Source organism: Lynx canadensis, chromosome D1 (assembly GCF_007474595.2).
Source record: "Lynx canadensis isolate LIC74 chromosome D1, mLynCan4.pri.v2, whole genome shotgun sequence".
Classification (NCBI taxonomy): domain Eukaryota; kingdom Metazoa; phylum Chordata; class Mammalia; order Carnivora; family Felidae; genus Lynx; species Lynx canadensis.
The window spans coordinates 101,107,864-101,134,140 of record NC_044312.2 but is presented as its reverse complement, the minus strand read 5'-3'; the positions used below and the strand labels follow the sequence as shown (position 1 = coordinate 101,134,140).

General features: G+C 37.2%; 1 protein-coding gene and 1 pseudogene across 1 annotated transcript; one reads left to right on the top strand and one right to left on the bottom strand.

Annotated features, from left to right (window-relative positions):
- Positions 1-6,566: 6,566 nt before the first annotated feature.
- Positions 6,567-7,496, bottom strand: LOC115525889 (olfactory receptor 4P4). Its single transcript, XM_030333297.1, has one exon. The coding sequence runs from the start codon at positions 7,494-7,496 to the stop codon at positions 6,567-6,569; it is 930 nt and encodes a 309-aa protein (XP_030189157.1).
- An 11,846-nt stretch (positions 7,497-19,342) lies between these two features.
- Positions 19,343-20,521, top strand: LOC115526372 (annotated as a pseudogene).
- The last annotated feature ends 5,756 nt before the right edge of the window (positions 20,522-26,277 follow it).

Genomic DNA, 26,277 nt, shown 5'->3' with positions numbered 1-26,277 from the left:
ATAATGAAGTTAGGAACCAACAAAATATGTACACATCTATTCTAATTATTACCAGGCACTTTCCTTTGTGTGGTTGCAGGGCTGCAAGGTGTATAGATTCAGGATCATGTGCACTGAAATTCGGGTGGACTCCCTTTTTGCACAAGAAGTCTATATACAGGGGCGCCTGGGTGGCTCAGTCGGTTAAGTGTCCAACTTCGGCTCAGGTCATGATCTCGTGGTTCATGAGTTCGAGCCCCGCATCGGGCTCTGTGCTGACAGCTCAGAGCCTGGAGCCTGCTTCCGATTCTGTGTCTCCCTCTCTCTCTGACCCTCCCCCATTCATGCTCTGTCTCTCTCTGTCTCAAAAATAAATAAACTTAACGTTAAAAAAGAAAAGTCTATATACATATGAGTTCATTTAAGACTTCATAAAATCAGTATTTTGTAGCATCCCAGCTAGATCAGAACAATTCACTTAGTAAGCTAATCATAACATTTATAAGCTTTTTTAATTACTATAGGTCAATCACTGTTTTAAGAATTTTAAGTGCATTATCTGATTTAATTCTTAAAAAAATTTCATGGTAATTATTGCCTCTATTCCTCAAAGCAAAAAAAAAAAAAAAAAAGAATCTTCTAGAGTTTATATAGTTTGTTCAAGATAACAGAGGTGGTTTCAAAAATGATAACAATACGTCTGGTGTTCATAACATATGTAGAAGTCAAATGTGTAAAAATATTCCATCAAGGCTGGAAGGAAAGAAATAGAAGGATATTATTGCAAAGCTATCATACTGTACATAAAATGGCATCATAGGAACACTCAATTGATTCAAGAGAAGGAAGACAAAGAAAACAGAGAAGAACAAATAGAATTAATAGAAAGGTATTACAAGATGATAGACTAACACTCAACCTTATCAATAATCACATTAAATGGAAATAGTCTAAACAGTAAAATTAAAAAGCAGACCTTGTCAGGTCGTATACAAAAACAAAACAAAAATAAAAAACCTCTACAACCTAACTACATTTTGGATACAGAAAATGTATTTTACATATGAAGGTACAAATAATAGTTTAAAGGTAAAAGGATAGAAAAGATAAATAATGCTAGCGAAAAGAGATGTAAAGGTTTTTTTTTTTTTATCAAAGATAATTTAAGATTAAAGAATATTACTAAAGATAAAAAAGTTCATGTCATACGGGAAAGGGGTCCAGTGATCAAGGAGTCATAACTACCTAAATGTTTGTGACCCCAATAACAGGTCTTCAAAATTCATAAAACAACAACTTATAGAATCTTAAGGGAAAATAGACAAATTCACAATATAGTTGAATATTTCAGAACTCATCTGTCAATAATTAATGGAACAAGTAGAAAATCAGCAAAATAATAGTGGACGAGCAAAACCATCAACTGTCTTGACTTTTGTCTACATGAAGTACTTCATATAACTTTTTCAGAATACATATTCTTGCTAAGTGTACTCAGAACATTTACTATGACACATCATTTTCTGGGTCCTGAAGCAAGTTTCAATAATAAAAGGACTCTAGTCTTTCGAAGTATGTTTTTTGATTACAGTGGAATCAAATTAGAAACAGAAAGAAATCTAGGAAATTTCTAAATATCTGGAAATCATATAGCACACTTCCAAGTAACCTCATGGGTCAAGAAGAAATCAAAAGGGAAATTAGGAAGTCCCTTTATATGAATGGGAAAGGAAACAAAATATATCAGAGTCTGTGGGATCCTGTGAATACAGGACGTGGAGGGAAATTTATTGCACTAAACATCTACACTGGAAAAGAAGAAAGGTTTCAAATTAATGTCCTCAGCTGCCAGTTTAAGATTAGAAAAAGAAGAGAAAAGTACACCAACATGAAAAAAAGGACATAATAAAGACCAAAGTAAACATCCAGGAAAAACAAAAGAAAACCAATTGGGAAAATTGAACACAAAAATCTATTAAAGAAATTCTATAAAGTTGATAAGCCTCTGGCCAGATTGATCAGGAGCACAGAAAAGAAGATACAAATTATCAATATCAAGGATGAGAGAATTGGCATCACTACAAATTTTGCAATATTAAAAGTCTACATAAGAATAGTATAAACTATTTTATGTGAAAATCTTCAAGATGGGCAAAAGATTTGAAAAGACGTTTCACCAAAAGGCATCACAGCATTTTAGTCATGTCAAAATAAGTGCATGAAAATCTGCTCAACGTCATTAGTTATTTACGAAATGCGAATTAAAGTAGCAACTAAACATCAGTTCACAGGTTTCGAAATGGCTAAAATTAAGAAACTTAGTATATGAAGGGCGAAAGAGCAATGAGAACATTCATAAACTTCTTGTGGGGAGGTACGCGGGTATAACCACCTTGAAAAACCAGTGAGGTGGTTTCTTAAAATGTTAAACGTATACCTACAGATGACCAACCATTCCCTACATAAACATTTGCCAAACAGAACTGAAAGCATATGTTCACATAGAAACTTACACATGAATGTTTCCGAGCAGCTTTATTTGTAAGAGCCAAATAGTGGAAACAACGCGAGATTGTGGAATTTGCAGAGTGGAATACCACTCAGCAATAAAAAAGGAATCAACGGCTGAGGCATGCAACAGTGTGGATTAATCTCCAAATAATTATACAGAAAGAAGCCGGCCAACATAGAATATATACTGTATGATAAATTTGCGCAAAGATCTAGAGGACACAAACTCGTCTATAAAGACACAAAGCACATCGAAAACTTTTCAGAGGGAGGGATACGCTCACCATCTCGATTATGGTGGTGGATTCCCAGGCGTATACTTATGTCACAACTTAATGAGATTGGACATTTTAAATATGTGCCGTCTGCTGTAGGTCAGTGATACTTGAATACAAGTGTTAAAAGTAACCTAGGACTGAGGAAGAGTACCCAAAGAACGAACTTGGAAGAGGAGAACCATTGCCAAGGTTGGGATTCAGACACGGTTGGAAAAAGTGAGATTGCAGATGCTGCCAGAAAAGCCAGTCACCCAGCAAAGCGGGACGTGCCTCTCGAATGCAGTACTGTGCAGGCTTCTGGACGGCTCTGCTTAGCTTGAGTGCAGAGAAGCAGCTAAATGAGGGGCTGCGCGAGGCTTGGAGTATGCAGTGGTCTTTCACAGAAGAGCCTAGTAAACAAACTTGCATGGCTGTAGGCTGGCTGGCGCTGAGTGGGGAGTGCTCCGATATAGTCAGGCCTTGTGAACCAAGAGGCTCGCGGGAAATGTCTGCTTCCTAGGCATCAGGAGGGTCAAGTGCTAATGCGTTTGCCTGCTCTCTCCTTTTCATGATTGTAGTTCCAAATTTCATGCCATATAATATCCTTTGTAAAAGCGCAGGACTATATTTTAATCTATTATGATAATCTTTGTCTTCCTACTAGAGAATTTAGTCCATTGTGTTCATTTTGTTTTATATATTTGGACTACCTTCTTACCATGACTTTTGCTCCTTTTTTTTTTCAACTTTTCCCAATATGTCTATTTTTTCTCTCCTTGTTTTTTTTTTGTGTGTTTTTTTGTTTTTGTTTTTGTTTTTGTTTTTTACTTTTTAATTGGATGGGTCTCCTTTCATTCCTCCAGTGTATTTTTACCTGTCTACCTACTGAACCACCTTCCTACCAGCCTGTCTCTTTCTTGTTATTTTAGCTACATGTAAGAAATCATGGCTGTACATTGATGCTAACAAGTGTCCGAACCTGACATTATTACCAACCCCCTCGCCCCCATCCCGCTGAATGGTACATGGTACTTACAACCCTTTTCTTCTGATCATTTTCTTCCATCTCATAATATGTCGTGGGCCAGGATCTTGTCCTCCCTTCTATGTTTCGTCTCATGTTTTAGACAAGATGGCTATTTTAATACAATTTCTAGGTTTATAAATAAGTCTACCATTTCCATCATTATCCGTTCCTCCGGGGACCTCTTTCTTCTCAGACTTCTTCCCTTTTAATGAAAACTTCCTTCACAACTTCTTTTAGTGAGTGTAGGTTTGTAGTCAACTCTTGGTTGTTTTTCACTGTTGTTTCATTGAACTGAAAAGTCCTCATTTTACTCTTCTTACAAAAATACAGAAGCCAAGGGTGACATTTTTCTTTTAGTACTTTCATTATGCAATTCCATTATCTTCTGTTTTCTACTCAATGATTTTGTTTTCTACTCAATGATTTAAATTATTATTAATTGGTAATAGTGTTTTCCATGATTCTTCGTAAGAGCAACTCTTGGGGCGCCTGGGTGGCTCAGTCAGTTAGGCGTCTGACTTTGGCTCAGGTCATGATCTCATGGTTTGTGGGTTTGAGCCCCGCATCGGGCTCTGTGCTGACAGCTCAGAGCCTGGAGCCTGCTTCAGAATCTGTGTCTCCCTCTGTCTCTCTGCCCCTCCCCTGCTCTTGCTCTGTCTCTCTGTGTCTCTCAATAATGAATAAATGTTTACAAAATTTTTTTAAAAAAGCAACTCTTTCTCCCTCCTCTGAATATTTTCTAAAGATTATTTTCATCAGTTCTCAAAAATTACTAATACTTGCCTTTTTAAAAATATTTTTGTCTCACTATTACCAAACACTAGAGTCTGACAAACATAGGTTGCTTTCTCGTACTTCATTCATGATGTCTCTTAAGAGATCTATTTTTTTTCTATCACTCTCCTCTCTAATTCTGTCTTCTGGTAATTTGTTAACATCTGAAATTTTATTTACTGAGTTTTTCTTAAGATATAGCTACTCTGTTTTATCCATCAAGTTTACAATTAAAATATTGTTTTTTTTTTATTTCCTAAATTATTTTAACACCCTGGACAATTTTGAGAATCCTAATACAATATCATGCTTTACATATTATTTTTTTATTTTTATATCATAACTATAATCATATTCTATTTGTCTCTGATAACTGCCATAAAAGCTGTCATTGTATGACGTATTCCGCTTAAAGCTGTTTCTCACATTACTTCCTCCTCTATCGGTAGTTTTGCTGTGTGATCAGATACTTTTAAACAAAAATTAAATATTACCTCTCTCATTTTTGTTGTTCTATTCAAGCCTGTTTATTCTAATTATGGCAGAGACAGTAGCCCCTGGAAGATGTTATTTACTCTACTGTGCATTTCTGCACATGTATATGGATGGGTGACAATCCAATGATGGCATGTTATGTAGAGCCTACCTTTCGTATCTGGAACCACTGCCCTTATTTGGAGCCCCCCAAAATATTTGTTTTCACTTTCACTAGCTAAATAAAGAATTTTGCTAGTCATGCTCATTATGACGAGCAAATTCATATATTCCAGTGAATATCTTACATATTACAATTTCCCAATTGTGACCACTTATGTGTGAATCTTGCTAACATAACCTAATGCTCTGTTTCTGGGGGTTGTTCTGAGTTATGAATGCTCTTCTAAGAGTTTTCTTCTTTCTAAGAGCTGTGTATCTATGATAGACAGGTTGGTTTGTATTAATTAACATATTACATACCCTATTGTGAGGGTCCTAGAAGTGCCAAAAGTTTTACATATTTCTAAGCCATTTATTGCATTCATTCTAGTGGTTTTCTATTGATAATTTTTTTATTTATATAGTTTTATGCCAGTAATGTATTAGCAAAGTATTAACACAAGCATACAACCACTGCCTTAAAATGTTAAGTATTAATTACAATATAAAGCTTGTTAAAGAAACAATTAGAGGGTCGGTATTCACCAAAAGAAATGTTCATGAATATTCAAAGAAGCTACTCATAATGATCTTAATGGGAAACTACCCAAATGTCTAGAAACAAGGGAATGGATAAATTAACTGTTACATACTCATACAATGAAACAGTATATATCAATGAAGACACTCAGAAAATACACAAAACATGAGGAATGAATCTCACAAACATAATGAGCAGACACTAAGAGTGTGATCAGCATCACTATTTTTCCACAAAATACAAGAGTATGTAAAACCAGTTGATTTAGAGACAAGATAGCAATTACCTTTGGGAGGTTAGTAATTATGTAGAGAAATGAGGAGGACTTCAGGTGCACTGGTAATTTCTAACCCTTCATCTGGTTACTGATTACCGGATACCGCTCAGTTTGTGGGAATGCATGAACCATACATAAACAATAAGTGCAATTTTCTGTATTTAGAGTTGAGTAAAAAGCTGAAAAATGGAAGGTGATATTTTATTCAGCTCTTTAGCATTTTAAGGTGTGAAAACACGCATGCTCCATTTTATCTTTTTTTTTTTTTTCCGGCACAAGAGCCAAATAGTGCTATAATCTTTCGCCTTTAAAATATCATTAATTTCATATCACATAAACACAATTCTTAATGACTATGTCAAGTGGAAGAACATCTGAATAAGAATGATACTCAATTTGTTGGTGAGCTGTTACCATAGGATCATAAAACAACAGAAGGGTGTGCTTCCTGCTCGCCCACTTATCTCTCCAAGCATCAAGGCCAGGAGCTGATAAGAATGGATCTCATCCAAGTCCTGGGTTTCGAGGAACCATGGCCTGAAAATCCGAAAAGCATCTGCAAAACTACTTTCCTTCCGAGAGTATATGACGACACCACACTTTCTTCATGGCTTTCTTCATCTCTGTGTTTCTCAACGTGTAGATCAGAGGGTTGAACATGGGGGCAATGATGGTATAGAAAAGAGCAAACACTTTGTCTTCTGGAAACGTTGTGGCTGGTCTAATATAGATGAACAGTGCAGGTGCAAAAAACAAAGCCACAACTGTGATGTGAGCACTGCAGGTGGAAAGAGCCTTGCTGCGACTCTCTGCAGAGTAAGCCCTGACACTGCACAGTATAAAAAAGTAAGACAACATCAGCACGACGAAGGTCACCAAAGCAATTAGGCCTGAATTGGCAATGACTAGGAGACCTATGAGGTGTGTATTAGAACAGGCTAGTTTCAGTAAAGGGTACACGTCGCAGAAGTAGTGATCTATCTCATTGGGGCCACAGAAGGGTAAGAAGATGATGAGCAGGAACTGGCTGGCAGAATGTACAAACCCCCCAGTACAGCAGGCTGTGATGATTGTATTACACCTCTGTCTGCTCATGATGACCGTGTAGTGCAGGGGCCTGCAGATGGCCACGTAGCGGTCATAGGCCATCCCCGTGAGGATGAAGATCTCGATGCCTCCAAATAAATGTGTGCTAAAGAGTTGTGTCATGCAGCTACTGTAGGAAATGGTCTTCCTCTCTGCCAACAAGTCAGTCATTAGTTTGGGTGTCACGGTGGATGTGTAGCAAAGGTCGGAGAGTGAGAGGTAATTAAGGAAAAAATACATGGGTTGCTCAATTAGCTGACTGCCCATGATGGAAATTATTACGAGTGAGTTTCCTATCCAAATAGCAATGTAGCAAAATAAAAATAACACAAAACAAAGGGTTTCAATGTTCTTGTTTTTGGAAAGTCCCAAGAGAATAAATACAGTGACATTATTGCTTTGATCCATGGTCCAACATAGATGGCATCCATGAAATCACCTGAAATATACAATTCATGAGGCCATATCTGAAGCTTCTCGTGGGTAGAATGATAATCATATCCTATTCAAGGAATTTACTAGCTTTAATATGCCTCATTCAAATATGTCAGAGAATAAAAATCAAGTATTCAAAGGGCCGCCTGGGTGGCTCAGTCGGTTAAGTGACTGACTCTTGGTTTTGGCTCAAGTCATGATCTCAGGGTTTATAAAATCAAGCCCTGCATCCGGCTTCACACTTACAGTGTGCAGTAGGCTTGGGATTCTCTCCTTCCCTCCCTGACCCTCCCCCCAGCCCCCCAAAATAAATAAATAAATAAATAAATAAATAAATAAACAAACAAACATTAAAAAAATCAAGTATTCCATTAAAATGACTCTCTAAGGAGACTCCACGACCTAATAGCAAATTGTGATCAATGTCTAGCTTAGTCAACATGATTGCCTGTGATCAATCCAGAATCAAATCTTAGATGCTCCTGAAAACATGGCACTGACTGTTTAGCAATGTGTGCCATCAAGTATTTTTATAATCTGATGCTCAACCTTGACCAGATATCTTCATGAGGTCTGCATTTTCATCCTATGTATTTTCAGCCCTAACTTTATACCGTACCTGGCTTCTCTATCAACTCCTATTTAAGTTTCTTCTTCAACCCTTTCTATTACTGAGCAAATTAACATGGTCACCCACACAATGAATAATCCTGCTGTAAGGCAGGTGGAATTTTAAAACAAGAACATTAATTTCCATAGTGGAATTTTAAGAACTTGAATGAGTTTAAGAAAAAATTATAGAGAAATAACCTCAGGATGATTCCCCAAATCAGATTATACTGATATTAACCAATAAGTTAAAGAGGCTATTTTAATTTGCATAAAATTATAATACTGAATATATTACTGGCTTGAATCCTTCATTAAACATACTTGAAATATGTTTCTTATCTTTGGTCAAGCATAAAGGCTTTTTACATAATTTTAAGTCTATAAGCGAAGAAAGGCTTAGAATGTTCTCAAGCAAAGCCATTTCATCAGTCCGCCTGCATTTATTAGGACTTCGCTAATAATATTACTTAATCTCTATTTGTCTCAGTTCAGAAGGCTACAGCTATGCTTAATTTCCTGACATCAGTTCAACTTCTTCACAGACATACGGCTACTATGATTGCCTGGCACATATTTTAATCTCTTTAAAAATATTATGTGCATAATCGAATCATTCATTGTAATTTGAGGTAAATCCTTGGTTACACGCCTTAATTTAGCCACTAACTTCATATAGGACCTTCGCAAAGCAGTTAATTTCTTTTAAGAAGTTTTTCTTCATTTGAAACCTGGGAAAATATACCCTGCTCTATATAATTCAGACTGGTTCTGAGACTTAGCTTTGATTATAGATGAGAAACATCTTTTAAAAAAATAAAATAGTGCACACATGATAGTATTATTGTATTTAAATTAATGTACACAAAGAAAAATAACTTCGAATTACTCTAGTTTACAGAGGTTAAGGCACTTGTACATAGTAGCACATTAGTATATAGCAAACAAGGGTTTATAACCTGAGTTTTCCAACTCCGGTGCTTGTGTTTCTTAATACCTCACTATACATCCTTTCAAGGGAGAAATAATGAACCAACAACATAAATTTAACACGAACCCCGGCTGGCCCAACTCGGAAATTTGCATACATTTCTGAGTGTTCCAGACAAAACCAGGATCTCTCCTGAATGGATCATGGTCCCATTTTAGCCACTCACATTTAAATGGAAAATGTGTCAATGGAAACACAGAACTATAAGATAGGCTCAAGTCTCCATGAAAAACCACACACCAAATCAGTTCAGGATTCTGGAATAAATAAGCCAACTCTAGAAAGAAACAAATGTACAGCTCACGTGCTTTTGTGGGAAGCAATATATTTCTTATTCTCTCAAGCATGAGTAGTGATATTGCATGCTTAGCTATTGGCCACATAACAAAAATAGTCGGAGAAAAATATTTGAGTGCATGCCCTAATATTGCCACACCTTGCATTTGGGACCCCATACACTCTTGGATAATAAGTTTCTTAGGAAGAATGAAGGCACTAGCCTCGATTATCCTATCATATGTCTTTTCCAGAAATAAAATTACTTTATTTGTGGTCAATGTCTTACTGACCATCTCCCTAAAGTTATCATAATTGGTCCTTTTGATGTGCAGTCATCCAATAAAAAAGGCAGAATTCGCACATGACTTTGATCTCAGTTTTCTAGAATGTGTCATGCTACCCTCAGTAGACAACCAAGATCTTTCAATTTAGTCTTTTCTTAAACCAAAAAGTTTTAGAGTATAGAATTCACAGCAAAGTCTACTTTAAAATTAGCTGCTAATTAATGTTTTCCTAACATAATAGTTAAAAATATTTTTTCAAAATTATTACAGATTTATGCAGAATAATGGTAAAAAATTACTCACCGTTTTTTTTTCTTTGCACTGACTTTGAGTCTGTCCTTTTATATTTTTTTAATGTCCTCTCTTCACTGAAATTGCATTCTTTAACTATTTGAATGACTATCTTTCAAGTTTCCGATTTGGAATTTTAATCAGCTCAGTGAGTGTTACCCATGAGTTTCACTGCCTAATTTCCTTCGATGCACACATAAAAAGTTAGAAAATTCATGCATTTTTTTTCCACTACCACCACCTATCATACCTTCATTTCAAACAAATGATAGGAGGTCACACCTCAGGAAAGAAAAAAGCCTGAAGGCAAGACGAGTACTTCGTTTTCCAAAACTAGTCAAATCCCAGTTTATACAGACTCAGTATTTGTATCACTGCATTATTCCTCAGGGCTTCAGCCTTGAAACCAATGCTAAATAAAATTTCAAATATTGTTTATATCCTCCAAGTACATGTGTTTCCTCCCAAGGTATTGCTTATTTAGTTTGAGTTAATTTTTTTATGTCCCCAAGTAATCAATTCACCGGTCATTATCCTCTTAGATCCAAGTTACTACAGCAGATTTACAACCAGATGGCAAATGCCCTGCAAAAAAAGGTACCTCTGCAGCGTGAGATCCTTGGTCCTTGGTGACTGAGATCTGCTGTTGATGCAATTTGACTTTCTTTTTCCCTTTGCTATCATCTGGGGATCAAACTCTAGATATGGCCGTTATGTTAAGAAATGATACCCATCCGTTCCCACATAGTGTTTTTATCATTCTCCGGGGGAAGAGGATGCATGTATTCTTTAACACACTTCCATTTGAGGTAAGTTTTTTAAGGATGTATTGTCATTAAGGTAAATTTCCATTTAAGGTAAATTAATTTCCATTTAGGCAAACCTTAAGGAAACTTACAGGCATTGAACTTTCTTTCATGTCCTTTGAGGGTTATGAAAGGCTCACTGAAATGATTTGCCAACAGTGGAGATGAACATTCTATAATTTTGCTCTAGTCTTATGTCATTTTCAATAACCTTTCTTCTGTTTACATCTATATTCAAAACTGATGTTTGATTCTGCTTTGCCCTCTGAGCTCCACTAACCGTAGGAAACACTTAGTAAACATGTGCTTTATGTCAGCCACGAATCACTGGTGGGGTTGAGCTTATTTCACTTTATAACAACTCTACGCAATAAATACTATTACCAACCTCATTTCACATATGAAGGAACTGGGGCAGAACAATGTGATAATACATAGGATTCCTGTAAAACAGAGGTGACACAACGAGATAGAGCACGAGCCTGTGGAAGGACAGAAATGCTATCTTTTGTCCTAAGAGTTAATGGGTTTATAATCATTTGTTATTTTCTACATTAATGGTTCTTTGGGGGTCTTATTTATAAAAAGTATAAAACTAGCCAGAGGTCATAGCCTTTGAAAATTGGCACAAGCTGTTAGTATGTTTTGCTTCTGAAATACAAACTACCAAGGGATTCTGGGAATCTCCTCGTGATCAGTCTATTTCCTACAATCCAACTAAACCTTTCTTTTTCCAATCTTTTTCTCTTGTGGTTAGAGGTCTCCCTCAAACTTGATTTAGTATGTTTTTACATCTCCTTCAGACCTCAGAATTTTCTCCATGGGATCCCGTATCCCTCTTCTCTTTTCTTACATACCTTTGCCTTCACTCTCCCATTCCTTCTAGCTACATACTTGTTTGCTCAAAAAACTCATCTGCTCAGTGGATACTCTTCCCCTTCAAAAAATAATCTAAGTGTATCTTCCTGGGTCCCTTAAAATACTTTCATATCTATGATGCATTTTGAGCTATTTTGTGTAAACTGTGTCATGGGTGTAAGTTCATTTTCTGTATGTGGACATCCAGTTGTTCTAGCACTGTTTGTTAAAAACACTATCTTTTCTCCACCAAATCACCTTTTTCTTTTCGTTCCATTGATCTTTGTGTATACGCTTTTCACCAATACCAGACCATCCACTGATAGCACACTATCTTGATTACTGTAACTTTATAGCAATTCTAAATTAATATGTAATTAATTCTAATAATATGTAATTGATTCTAAATTAATAGTAATATGAGTCCTGCAACATTGTGGGTTTTTTTTTAATTATTTTTGCTATTCTAGTCACTTTGCCTTTTCATATCAGCTTGAGAATCACCTTATTGATATTTAAAAAAATAAAAATTGCTAGGATTGACACCTTAACACTACTGCGTCTTTTAGTTATGAATTGTGTATATTCTCCATTTGCTGAGATCTTCTTGATTCCTTTCAATATTGTTTTATAATTTTCTGCTTATAGATCTTGACCATATTTCATTAAATTTATATGCAAACAAGTTTTATTATAATTTTTAAAAATTTTAGATTTTATTTGTCTATTCTTGGCAATCAATTATGCATGTTGATAGTGTATCCTATGAACTTGCTAACTCACTTATTAGTTTCACAAGAGACTTGTAGATTCCTTGACATTTTAACATAGGCACTTGTGTTGCATAGAAATAAAGACAGTTTTAGTTGTTTTTTTTACTTTGTATGACTTTTTTTTTGGTCTAATAAATCAGCTAGGACTTTCAGAACAATGTTGAGTAGTCGGTGGTGAAAAAGGACATTTTTGCCTTGTTCTAGATCACAGAGGAGAATAAGTTAGTCTCTTACCATTAAATATTGTATTTGCTCTTGGTTATCCCCAGATATTTTTTATTTGGCCAATGAAGTTCATTTTGTTCCTAGATTGTCAAGGATTTTAATCACAACAAGATGTTGAATTCTGTTGAAAGCTTTTTCTATATCTCCTGATATGATATCATGGTTCTCTTAATTTGGTCTGTTAATATGATGAATTACATTGATTGTTTTTTTAATTGTCAAACAAGGCTTTTATTGCTTGGATGAACCCCCTAGACTGTGGTGTATTGGTTTTTATTGCAGGATCTGATTTACTAATGTTTTGTTAAAATTTTTCATGTCTGTGTCCAAGAGAAATAATGGTCTTTCATTTTCATTTCTTGTATTCTTTTTCATAAATAGAATCCTGTTGTTATCAAAAATATATTATACATTATATTTGTATTTTTTATTGAAAAAGTTTTTTTTTCAATATATGAAATTTATTGTCAAATTGGTTTCCGTACACCCAGTGCTCATCCCAAAAGGTGCCCTCCTCAATACCCATCACCCACCTTCCTCCCCTCCCCCCCATCAACCCTCAGTTTGTTCTCAGTTTTTAAGAGTCTCTTATGCTTTGGCTCTCTCCCACTCTAACCTTTTTTTTTTTCTTTTTTCTTTTTCTTTTTTACGTTTTCTTTCCTTCCCCTCCCCCATGGAAAAAGTTTAATGCTGAGTGCTGCTTTCCTATTAACCTACTACCTCAAGGCATGATGACACAGTGGAAAGAGCGGAAATGAGCAAGATAGGCAGGTGGATCTGGGTGAAAGCTGAGCTCTGCAACAAACTGTGGGTGATCTTAAGGAAGTCACTTTACTTCTTCAGAGCTCAGCTTTCAACTTTGTAAAGTGGAAATAATTACATCTATCTTTTAAAGTTACCATTAGGATACAACAAGAAATAAGAATCTCATGCATTACACAGCATGTACCCCTAAAGCAAACCACCAATCACTATTGAGCTACCCATAGTAGGTGTTAACCGATATTATTTTCTTTATTTATTAAAGAAATGACAATTCATTAAGCATTCCGTAATGGTATACTTTGTTCTTTCTTTTATTATGCAACGTTTCGAGGTAGTATAGTATCACACTTAAGAATTTCAGCAACCTTGGGGCACCTGGGTGGCTCACTCAGTTAAGCATCAGACTTTGATTTTTGGCTCAGGTCATGATCTCACAGTTTGTGAGTTGGGGCCCTTGTCAGGCTCTGTGCTAACAGTGTGGAGCCTGCTTGGGATTTTCTCTCTCCCTCTCTCTCTGCCCTTCCCCCCGCCCCGCCAAAATAAATAAATAAGCAAACTTAAAAAACAAAGAGTTCCAGCGAACCAATGATGAGACTTGAGTTTGAATCTTAGCTCCACTGCGTGCTGGTGAGTCCATTTGGACTGAATACCCAGCTTCCCAAACTCAGTCTCCTTACCTTTACAAAAGAGATGAGAAATTCATGTAAATTGCCTCACAAAGTACTTCAAAAATATAAGCAATTACATTTACATTTACCTATCAAGAATCCCATATGACATCTTTTTTTTTTCTGAATTCCTTTGGTTGTAAATATGCCAAATCTCCATCAGTTTATACAAAGGCAATGTCAACACAGAAACACCTGCAGACATCTGCTTTCTGCCTCTTACACTTAACCTTCCCAGCCAAATAAGCCACAATAATGTTTATTTATATATATATATAATTATTATTTATTATTATTTTATTATATTAATATATTTTATATATATCTATATATATATATAAATATTTATTTATTCACAAGAATAAACCTTCATTGTAGGACATGTGTGCCCTCTAAGTCATGCCAGGAAGGTAAAGAAGACATCTGGTTTCAGCAAGGTGCACAGCCATGTCTGAGCTAGTGGCTCTCCACCCTGGGCAAGGTCTGCAAATAACTCTGTTAGTGAAGCTGTAAGATTCTTGCCCATCCCCAGTGAGAATCCCAGTGTAACAGAAATGCCGAAGTAAGCACCATTTGGAAACACTCCTTTGCATCCAGTCAGCCTTTTGCCTGGATTAGCCTCCAACTCAACTACATTTTGAGGAGCCACGTAAGTAAGTTCACAGGAAAGCCGGGCCAGACAGAAAGAACATGATAGAATCAATATTCTTGCAAGGAAGGGTCCCCACTTTGTTACGTCCCTGAAAGACAAGCTTACCTTGTGGTTAACTCAGTATCATTTACAACTTCAGGCTTCAAAATGGGCATGAGAATGTGAGGAGGTAAAAGGGACTTGATCAGCTTGATCAGTACGAACAGGAGGCCACAATGCCTAGGCAGCCATTTCCGGGGAGAAAAGGAGTTCCCAGGAAACCAGGGTTCTCCTCATGCCTCCGTCAGACAAAGAAGATGCAAACCTAATTTCAGCCCTGAGTCATGCCCCCAGCCCTGACAGTGTGCAAGCCATTTCCAGATTCTGAGATGGAATATGCAAATGGGGATGGAGAGTCAATAAGAAAACAAAAAATGATTTTCTCACCAAAGGTCAAGAAGGATGAGGGCTTTTTGCCTCCTCTGTTCTTTGCCGGTTCTTCTTCCTCTTCCCTCTCACCAATTCTCTCATTATCGTCTATCCCTGAGTTCCAACTCAAGAGAGGGGCCAAGTCCAGAAATGGATTCTGTCAGGCCAAGAGCATACCTGTTACCTCGCTGGTCTCTCAGCTGCCTCATGTCTCTCCCCACCCGCCCATATCTTTGGGCTCCTGCTTTAGCCACCACACAGCCTCAACTGTGGCACTTCTCACTCAAATACAGGGAACAGCCTCCCCCTGCCCTCCTAAAACCAGTCACAGTAATGTTACTGCACGTGTGCTCAGGGACTGCACAAGGACTTTTCCTTTATTATGCCCAATGCTTCCAAAGACTCTGGGAGGATATTATTATTCTTATTATTGTTATTATCCCCAACGTCATGCAAAATGCACATTAGGTCACATCTGGATTTTCAGCTTTTTTCCCCAGCATTGTTCCTTAAACCCCAACCAAACTGACCTTCTCAACTGTTGCCCATTCAAGCCTGGTAATTCTTTCCCTTTGCTTCTTGCTTGTGGTTTCCTTCCAGTGAGCATGCTCTCTTATTTCAGACCTATCCTTTTTTAAAGCTGATCTCAAAAACACCTCCTGCATGAGGACTTCTCATTCCTCTCGGCCAAAAAGAGCACGTTCTCTTAATTATCACAGATACTCTTGTACCACCTTTTAGGACCTCCGTTTGATCTTTTGCATCTCTCTCTCTTTCTCTTCTGCTAGACTGCCCATATTTTCAAGAGACTGAATATCATGGCACTGATGTCTGCGTTTGGCATTAGGCACACAACACGCATTTGCTCAAAGAGTGTCATCTGGGTAAATGCCAACCTTGAGGAGAAAACCTAATCTCTGTAATGTCTTAGACATCTGCTTCTCTCATCGATTAGCTTACTTTTCCTAATTTACCTTTTCACTCACATGTAAAAACCAACATCAAAGTAAGCCCCCTATAGTATTATATCATTTTTCAAAGTACATCAAATGATGACTATTTTTTTAAATTTTTTTAATGTTTATTTATTTTTGACAGAGACAGTCAGAGACAGAGACAGAGTGCAAGCAGGGGAGGAGCAGAGAGAGAGGGAGACACAGCAGAGAATCCGAAACAGGCTTCAGGCTCTGAGCTGTCAGCACAGAGCCCCATGCGGGGCTCAAACTCACACACCATGAGATCATGACCTGAGTTGAAGTCGGTTGCTCAACCGACTGAGCCACCCAGGTGCCCCTAAATGATGACTATTTAATCAAGGTTCTGGTTGGCTCCACAGTAAATGGACCCTAACAAGAAATTAAGGGAGAAATCTATACAGAAAACTTTCTGTGCCTATACAGGTTTTCCAAGATTATCCACATTTTCATCTAGATGAGTTTGCACATTAGGAGAAATATGTTAGTATTTTGCTTCATCCTTTTCCCTATCCCTTTCCAAAAGTGGTGACAATAGCCACAAGAAAGAGGTGAAAATGTGGAGATGTAGAAAATAAAAGGATTTGTGAATTGATCTGATTTATTACTGCTACATTTCTATAGCAGTAACCATCTGAATATAAAAAGAAAACCAGGGCACCTGGGTGTCTCAGTGAGGTAAACGTTCAACTCTTGATTTCAGCTCAGGTCGTGATCTCATAATTTGGGGGAGGGAGCCCCACATCAGGCTCTGTGTTGACAAAACAAACTCTGCTTGGGATTCTCTCCCTCCCCCATTCTCTCTCTCTTTCCCCCAAAACGGATAGATAGATAGATAGATAGATAGATAATTTAAAAAAGGAAACCAGTTCCCCAAATATTTCTTATATTAAGAAGTTTGATATTAAGTGAAATGTCCCCTTGGATTTATCTTTTTTTTTTAATTTTATTGTAATTATTTGGAGTTGATATGTAGAATTTAAAACCTGACCAATCTTGCCAAGGTTGTAAGAGAAATCTACTACCAAGTATAAGCAAGGATAGTATTCAAACAGTAGTCTTACCAATTTTATTAAATGTCTTTATTTCCTAGATGCCAAATCTTAAAAAGAGCTCAGGAAACAGAATTAACTTGCTCTTTTCCATAACTTTTGTGAATGTTGGGCTAATTGCTAAACTCTCTAAGCCTCATTTCCTGTATTATAGAATTAGGTAATATCATATAACTCAGAAATACAACGAGGAATACAAGAAATAGTATGAAATACCCCAGTGTCATATGTGGTTCATAACCACACATGTTAGTTTCCTTTTTATTTATTTTTTATTTTTTGAGCGAGAGTCTCTAAAATTGTCACAAGCACATACATAATTAATTGAAAAAAAAAGAAAAGGGTTTTGTTCTTGAAATGATGGTCATGAAAATATTGTAAGACAATTTATTGGAAGTATGGATGAGATTGGGGAGGAACACAATAGGAAGAGGAAGTCCTCCAGGTTATATTTAAATACACCACATTTCAGTTTATATTGGTATTTGCATATAGTGTCCCTTCCAACATCATCTTGATAAAAGGCTTTTCTTGAAATTTTGGTCAAGAAAACATTTCAAATTAAAAAAAAAATCTTCATTGAAAGAAATAACATTTTTTTTTTTAATGTTTGTTTCTGACAGAGAAAGACAGAGACAGAGACAAGCAGGGGAGGGGCAGAGAGGGAGGCAGACACAGAATCCCAAGCAGGCTCCAGGCTCCGAGCTGTCAGCACAGAGCCCGACGCGGGGCTCGAACCCATGAACCGCGAGATCATGACCTGAGCCGAAGTCAGATGCTCAATCGACTGAGTCACTCAACCACCCCAACATTTCAAAGTGATCATTGACTTTGCCAGGACTGAAAAGAATTAGGAATCAATCAGTTACTGACTATATGCTATGTTCTTTTTAAAATCACATCTTCTTCCCATTTCTGCTTCTCTGCTCTATTCCGTGAATGTGCAGCTTAAGGGGCTACAATCATGATCTGGTCCTACATCAAATGCCAGGTGATACCCATGCACAGCCTCCCAAGATCTGAGACGCTTACGTTAAAAAGTTGATTTGTGAATATATGAACGATGAAGTTTATCTCTCTCTTTTCACTTACAAATGTATATCCAGAGGCTCTGAGGGCTCTCAGGTTGCCGTTCAGAAAATGGAGAAAGAAAAACAGAAACAGGGATATGTGAGATATTTTCAAATATGAAAGAATATTCACTTCTGTTCATTTGTATTGATCAAGTCCTACATATCACAAATATGCTTGAAATTTCCGGCATATTATTTAAATGCTGTATTTCGTGTTCCTCCTTTAAAGCTGCTATATGTGAGAAGGTATGCAGAGAAGCAGAAGATGTTGGATTTACAAATAATACATTTATAAAAATACGTGTAACAAATACATGATATATAAACATATGCATCAAAAGGACATTCTTTATAAGATTGGGAGTGACATGTGAGGTCACATGAATCTTCATGAACCTCCAAGAACAGTCAAATCCTGTAAGTTGAGCAATATACGATGCAAAACAGGACCCCAGTATTTATTAAATGTATTTAAAATATAAATAAAGAAGGAAATAATAGTATGGGGCCACATAACTTAATTTTATAATCACTGAATTGGCAAAATCAATCAGAATCATGTCAAATCTAGCAGGGGGTTATATTTGAAGAGCGCTAGGGGTTCCCTGGGTGGCTCAGTGGGTTAAGCATCCGACGTCAGCTCAGGTCATGATGTCACAGTCTGTGAGTTGGAGCCTCGCGTCCAGCTCTGTGCTGACAGCTCAGAGCCTGGAGCCTGCTTTGGTTTGTGTTTCCCTCTTTCTCTGCCCCTTCTCTCCCTCTCCCTCTCTCTCTCTCAAAGTAAATAAACATTGAGGAGTGCTGAGAAAGGTGTCACACTAGTAAGATAATTCGGGACTCATAATGCCCATTGAAGTGGTCATTAAAAATTAAAAACAAAATACTGTAGTGACATGGAAAAAAAAAACACCCACAAAATGTACCTGATGAGGAATATTTATTTTTGCTGAAAATATCCCACAATCACACACGGTATCATGAATTATTTTGCTTAAAATATTCCATAACGTCTCCTAGCACACCGTAAATCAATTTCTTTATTTTTTCACAGACAAATCTTTTCACACTTCCCCTTCTCACTCATGATCATGCAGCTGAATAATGTTAAATTTTTCTGCTCCAGTTGACAGGGGATCCTGTTAGGAGGAAAACAGCGTTTGTCATTTTCTTGCTTCTCTATTCGGGCATGTTGCTGGGTAACGTTCTGATCATTACCACTGTCAAGGCCCCCCGGGGAACTCAGGAGTCCAGTGTGCTACTTCCTAGCCCACCGATCCTTATCTGACACCTGCTTCTGTACTTCCGTAGCCCCTGGAATGATTGTGGATGCCCTTTAAAAAAAGACCACTATCTCTTTCAGTGAGTGCGTGATACAGGTCTTCTCATTCCATTTCTTTGGCTGCCTGGAGATCTTCATTCTTATCCTCATGGCCACTGACCGCTATGTGGCCATCTGTAAGCCCCTGCACTACACAACCATCATGAGTCGACGGGTCTGTGCTGTGCTGGTGGCTATGGCCTGGGTGGGGTCCTGTGTACATTCTTTAGCTTAGGTTTTTCTGGCCTTGAGTTTACCTTTCTGTGGTCCCAATGTGATCGATCACTATTTTTGTGACTTGCAGCCATTGTTGAGACTCGCCTGTACAGACACTTACGTAATCAACCTACTCTTGGGGTCCAATAGCGGGGCCATTTGTACCCTGAGTTTTGTCATGCTGATGTGCTCCTATGTTAATATCTTGTATTCTCTGAGAAACCACAGTGCTGAAGGGAGGAGAAAAGCCCTCTCCATCTGTGTCTCCCACATCATTGTGGTCATCTTGTTCTTCGGTCCTTGCATATTTATATACACACGCCCTGCAACCACCTTCCCCATGGATAAGATGACAGCTGTGATTGGAGCGCCTGGGTGGCTCAGTCAGTTAAGGGTCCGACTTCAGCTCAGGTCATGATCTTGCGGCTCATGAGTTCAAGCCCCAGGGTCCGGCCCCATGGTCAGGCCCCACCGTAGGGCTGCGACCAGCAGCATCCCGCTGCCACCGGCTCTGTGCCGACAACTAGGAGCCTGGACCCTGTTTCAGATTCTGGGTCTCACTCTCTGTCTCTGCCCCTCCCCCACTCGTGCTCTGTCACTCTCTCAAAAATAAACTTAAAAAAAAAAAAAGATGATAGCTGTGTTTTATACAAATGGGAAATGTTTGCTCAACCCTCTGATTTATATGCTGAAGAATGCAGCAGTGAAAAGTACCATGGGAAATTATGGCACAAGAAGTCGATCTCAGATGGCTAAACATGAATGGAAGCTTCAAGTATTTCTTCATAGTTTGGGCATACCTAGAAGCCTATAAAGAATATAATATTTTTTCATGTTTATTTATTTATTTTTGAGAGAGAGTGAGCACAAGCATGAGAGGGGCAGAGAGAGAGAGAGAGGGAGACACAGAATGTGAAGCAGACTCCAGGCTCCGAGGTGTCAGCACAGAGCCCCACACAGGGCTCAAACCCATGAACCGTGAAATCATGACCTGAGCCGAAGTCGGACGCTTAACCGACTGAGCCACCCGGATGCCCCAAGAATATAATCTTCTCATGGTTGAGCTAATATAATCCCGTCCTGGGGGCATGAACACCACTCCTTTCAGGAAAATAAGCAATCTGAACGCAGACCGGTTGGTGTTAAGTCGGTTTTACGTAGAGGAATAGATAGCATAAGGTACAAACAGGTATGTAAGGTCTACAACTTAGATATCCTTCACCGTTCTGTCTCCACCTGTCTCGTCTAAAAATTTGTGGGTTTTTTTTTCTACTTTTTTTTTTTTAACGTTTATTTTTATTTTTGAGACAGAGAGAGACAGAGCATGAACGGGGGAGGGGCAGAGAGAGAGGGAGACACAGAATCGGAAGCAGGCTCCAGGCTCTGAGCCATCAGCCCAGAGCCCGACGCGGGGCTCGAACTCACGGACCGTGAGATCGTGACCTGAGCTGAAGTCGGACGCTTAACCAACTGAGCCACCCAGGCGCCCCAAAATTTGTGGTTTTGATCTAGTGCTTTCCCTGCCCCTCTTCATGTCGACTCCTGGTGTCTTCTGCTCTTCTGTACCACCCTATAGACTCACAACCACAGACTGGCAGGCTTTCCCTCATCCAGTGTCCTTCATCAGGCATTTCCGTCTCATCGTATCTGACTGTTAACCTTCAATTTAGTTCTTCTTGACTTGACAGAAAGTATCAGTTTCAAGTAATAACAGGAGCTTCAAGTTGTAAAGGATAGTATGCAATCTAATAATCTCCCTTCCAGTCCTTTGGGTTATATTCTGAAATCTTATGATGTGTTTACCGACATCCTTCTAGAACAGTAACAGGAGTTGGTGAGAAAATCAATGTTTCTGAGGTAGTTCTCTGATACTGGGAAGGCTTTGATGGTTGGGTTTATTATCATAATTGTATCCTCTTGGTAAAATCTACATGTTTTCATATTGATTCCACCTAACTTTGAGGGTCTTAGGTTCCCCTTGAATCATACTAATTATAGTAATTTGTTTATAATATTAGTTATTAGGACTGTAGCATAGATGACCGAAATTAAGGACGATTGACATATTTATGTGGCAGAAGGGGAGAGTGCAAGCAAGAGACAATAGTGAATTTTAAAATATTAATTATTAAAACAATACATGAGATAATCCCAAGGAGGATATTTAGGCTTTGAAACAGAAATATTGATATCACAGAAATGAATTATGAATTCCCTTTCTGGAAAAAAGAAAAACTGTGGAAATTGTTAAAAAAAAAAAAGAAAAAAGAAAATCAGTGGGTGATAGAGATTCAGGATGAGAGAAAAAAGTATAAGTCGGTGGAGCACAGGGCATTTTTCAGGAAAGGAAACTGTTTTGGACGGTGGTGGATATATGATATAATGCATAGGTCAAAATCCACAAAACCCGACCACACCAAGAGCAAATCCTAAAGTAAGCTACAGACTTTAGGAAAACAGCATCAATATTGGTTTGTCAGTGGTAACAAATGTACCCCACTAATATGAAATGTTAGGAGATAGAAATTGTGAGGGGGCTGAACTTCTATATGGGAAATCACTGTACTTTTTGCGTAATGTTTCTGCCAACTTAAATCGGTTAAAAAATAAAATCTACCTGACGCCTGCTTCCGATTCTGTGTCTCCCTCTCTCTCTGCCCCTCCCCTGCTCGCACTCGGTCTCTCTCAGAAATAAAAGTAAACATTAAAATTTTTTTAATTAAAAAATTTAAAAAATTAAATCCATGTAAAAACTTATTCATGAGAATATGCCATTACAATGTTTAAGATATTTTATTTAAAATTCTATACAAATGTATCATATAAGTACTTCTTTTAAGTCGCATATTGATGCCCTGAAATCCTTGACAGTTTATGCTGATGCTCTGTACAAAGCTCATTCATGAATATAAAATAGCATATTTTCTGCGTGTGACTTTTAAAAAATTGAGATATTCTAAAGCTCAAGCATGAATTTGAATGCTGTTAACAACTCAAGAAGAATTTGCTGCAAAAGGCTTTAGCTACGTTTCACAGGATAGTCTTTAATACCTTTGAGTTTATATGTCAAAAATAGGTCTTTCTCTTTTTTTTCCATTTATGTTTTCTTTCTTTTTATAACATGCAATTTTTGTCAATATATTCACATCAATAAACATAGAAGTAGATATAATTTTTGTAAATAGTTTAAGCCTCAAATGATAGCAAAATATGCTTGGAATTTACTATTGAAATCTCGAGATGTATCTTAACTTCTGATATGGAATAATTAAAAAATCTACAATTTCAAATCCTCCGGCAGGATTTTGTGTAATAAAAATGAGAAAGTGTAGAATCTAAAAGCTATCATCACAAGAAAATAATGTGCAAACATCTGTGGGGATGGATGTTAGCTAGACTTATTGTGGTGATTATTTTGCAATAAATCATATCATTTTGTTGTACATCTGAAACTAATATAATGCTATACATCATTTATATCTCTGTTTTTTAAAAAAAAGAAAATGCTCTCAACTTATTAAACATAACGTTCACTGTGAGAAGTCCAAAGTGATTCCTATGAAAGTTGTTAGTATTATAGAAAGCTAAAGCCTCATTAACATGGAATGTGTGTCTAGATTTGTATCAGAAAACGTCATTAGCACTAGATCAATATTGATTGCAAATAATAATTTTGACCACTAATCATGTTTTAAAAGAGAAAGTCATGTTATTAAGAAAGCATGATCATGAAAATAAATAACCACCGTTTAAAAGAGGCCATTAAAATGAATCTGTTGTTTAATTATCTGAACCATTATTTCATTTTTAGTGACAATTGTATTTGGTCCAACTAAGTAATTAAACATTCTAGAACATGCCTAGAAGAAGAGTTTTAATCTGGCAATAGTTTTATTTCTTTATGAATAAATCCTGAAACCATCTTTCCACTTCCTCTCTGCTGTGACAGTTCTGGTTAATTTTACCTTCCTCATTGTGTTTTCTGTTCTTTATGCCTCTTTATACACTGTCTACAGACTCATTGTAACTCTTGCATTTTATTTACATATTCTAAAACACTTTCCATTTTATAGCCATCTTCTTTTTAATAAAATTCTGTTATCTGGCGTCTTCTCTACAATGATATTTGCTGTGTTTCTTAAGTGACCTTTATTTAAATCCTATTAAGCACGCAAAAAAGGTCTTTCATAATTTTTTTTTCTGGTTTCTGTAGAAAATCTTTTTCAGATGTCTGTTCATTCCAGTTACAATATGATTTGATGTATCTGTTGTTCCATAGTGTATATTTTAATTAGTAAACTTTATATTTTTAAAATTGCTTTAAGTTTCTTTTGAGAGAGAGAGAGAGCATACATGTGGGCAGGGGGAGGGGCAGAGAGAGAGGAGAAAGAGAATTTCAAGCAGGCTCCACATGCTGTCAGTGCAAAGCAGGAAGTGGGTCTCAGACCCAGGAACCATGAGATCATGACCTGAGCTGAAATCAAGAGTTAGATGTTTAACCACTGGGCCACCTAGCTACCCCAATAAACTTTATCTTTTTTTTTTTTTTACATTTTTTTAAGATATTTATTTATTTTTGAGAAAGAGAGAGAGACAGAGTGTGAGCAGGGGAGGGGCAGAGAGAGAGGGAGATACAGAATCTGAAACAGGCTCCAGGCTCTGAGCCGTCAGCCCAGAGCCTGATGTGGGGCTCGAACCCACGAACCGCGAGATCATGACCTTGAGCTGAAGTCAGAGGCTTAACCGACTGAACCACCCAGGCACCCCAACTTTATCTTTTAAAGTTGTTTTAACTTCACAGCAAAATTGAGCAGAAAGTACAAAGAGTTCCATATACCCCCTGTCCCCACACACAGACAAGCCCTACCACCAGAGTGATACTTTAGTTACAATCAGAGGAATCTGCATTGACACATCGTTATCTCCCTAAATTTGTAGTTTCCATTAGCCTTCACCCTTGGTGTAGTACATTTTATGTATCCACAACTGTAGTAACATACCTAACAATGCTTTGTGATCCCCCTGCTAACCCTTGGCAAACACTGATGTTCTTGATGTCTCCATTGCTTTGTCTTTTCCAGGATTCCTGCAGTTCAAATCATGTAACTATGTAGTCTTTCCAGATTGTCTTCATTCACTTTATAATATATAATTATATTATTCAGTATATAATTATAATATTCAGTATAATAATAATAATAATTCTCCACATGGATGACAATTTATTTATCTAGTCACCTATGGAAGGGCATCTTGCTTATTTCCAAGGTTTGGCAGTTATGAATAAAACAGCTATAAACATCCATATGCAGCCAAAAATGTGCTTGCAAAATGTACTTTGGTTTGTTTTAGGTGTTAGACTGTATCTTAATTTGTCTTTTTCTAGGCTTTTTTTTTTTTCTCTTCATAACAGAAAAGGTCTTTGGTTCTGGATCAAATAACTTTCCACTTATCAATTTAGGCAGGTAGGGGTTAGTCAGCACTTACATTTTATTATTCAGTCCCTTAAGTTTTATGGCAAATGTTTTATATTCTAGTCAGTAGGTGGAATAAGAAATAGTTATGTTTGGACTATCTTAAGTTATTGATTCTTGTTCTGTCTTAACTAGATATTTTTGTTATTTTTAATATAAATCAGAAGAACTGATCACCAGGGACCACTTTAAAACAGGTTCTACTATTGATTACTTTGTAACACAGATGATTTCTGGGTGCCACTAGAGGAGAAATAAGTGAATGTTCTATCATAAAGACATTCATGATGAGTTAAAGTCATTATTTTAATTGTAGATTTCAACTTCACTAGTGTAGAACATGTATCATTTTGAGGACTGGTGTATAAGCTCAGTTTATTTACTATAATTATCATTAAAATTTTTTTGCCTCTATAATTCACTGACTTAATAGCATTGCCTTATTTGCTTTGGCTCAGACAGTTTTTTTCTGCAGGTGATTCTATCCACACCTCCTTAATACTCCATAAGATTAAGTTTTTAATTAATTCCGGTAAGTGGGAATTCATATTCATTTAGCTATTCCATTAAATTTCTTTCTAATTCTTTTTCTTATGCATTCTATTCATGATAATGATGTTATATAAAGTCTATGAATATTTCTCAGCATTTTTAAATTTTATTTAAATTTTTAATTTTTTTAAATGTTTATTCATTGCTGAGAGACAGAGAGAGAGTGCGAGCAGGGGAGGGGCAGAGAGAGAAGGAGGCACAGAATCCAAAGCAGTTTCCAGGTTTCGAGCTGTCAGCACAGAGCCTGACACAGGCTGTAACCCACCAACTGTGAGATCATGAGCTGAGCCAAAGTCGGATGCTCAACCGATTAAGCCACCCACGTGCCCCATCTCAGCATTTAAAAAAAAATTATTTTGGAGCACGTGAGTGGTTCCGTTGGTTAAGCATCTTATTTTGACTCAGGTCATGATTCCACACCTTGTGAGCTCAAGACCCGCACTGGGCTTTGTGCTGACAGCTCAGAGACTGCTTCGGATTCTATTT

Bases quoted from the DNA above. Each gene is read 5' to 3' on its own strand.
- LOC115525889 (XM_030333297.1), bottom strand. From the start codon at position 7,496: ATGGATCAAAGCAATAATGTCACTGTATTTATTCTCTTGGGACTTTCC.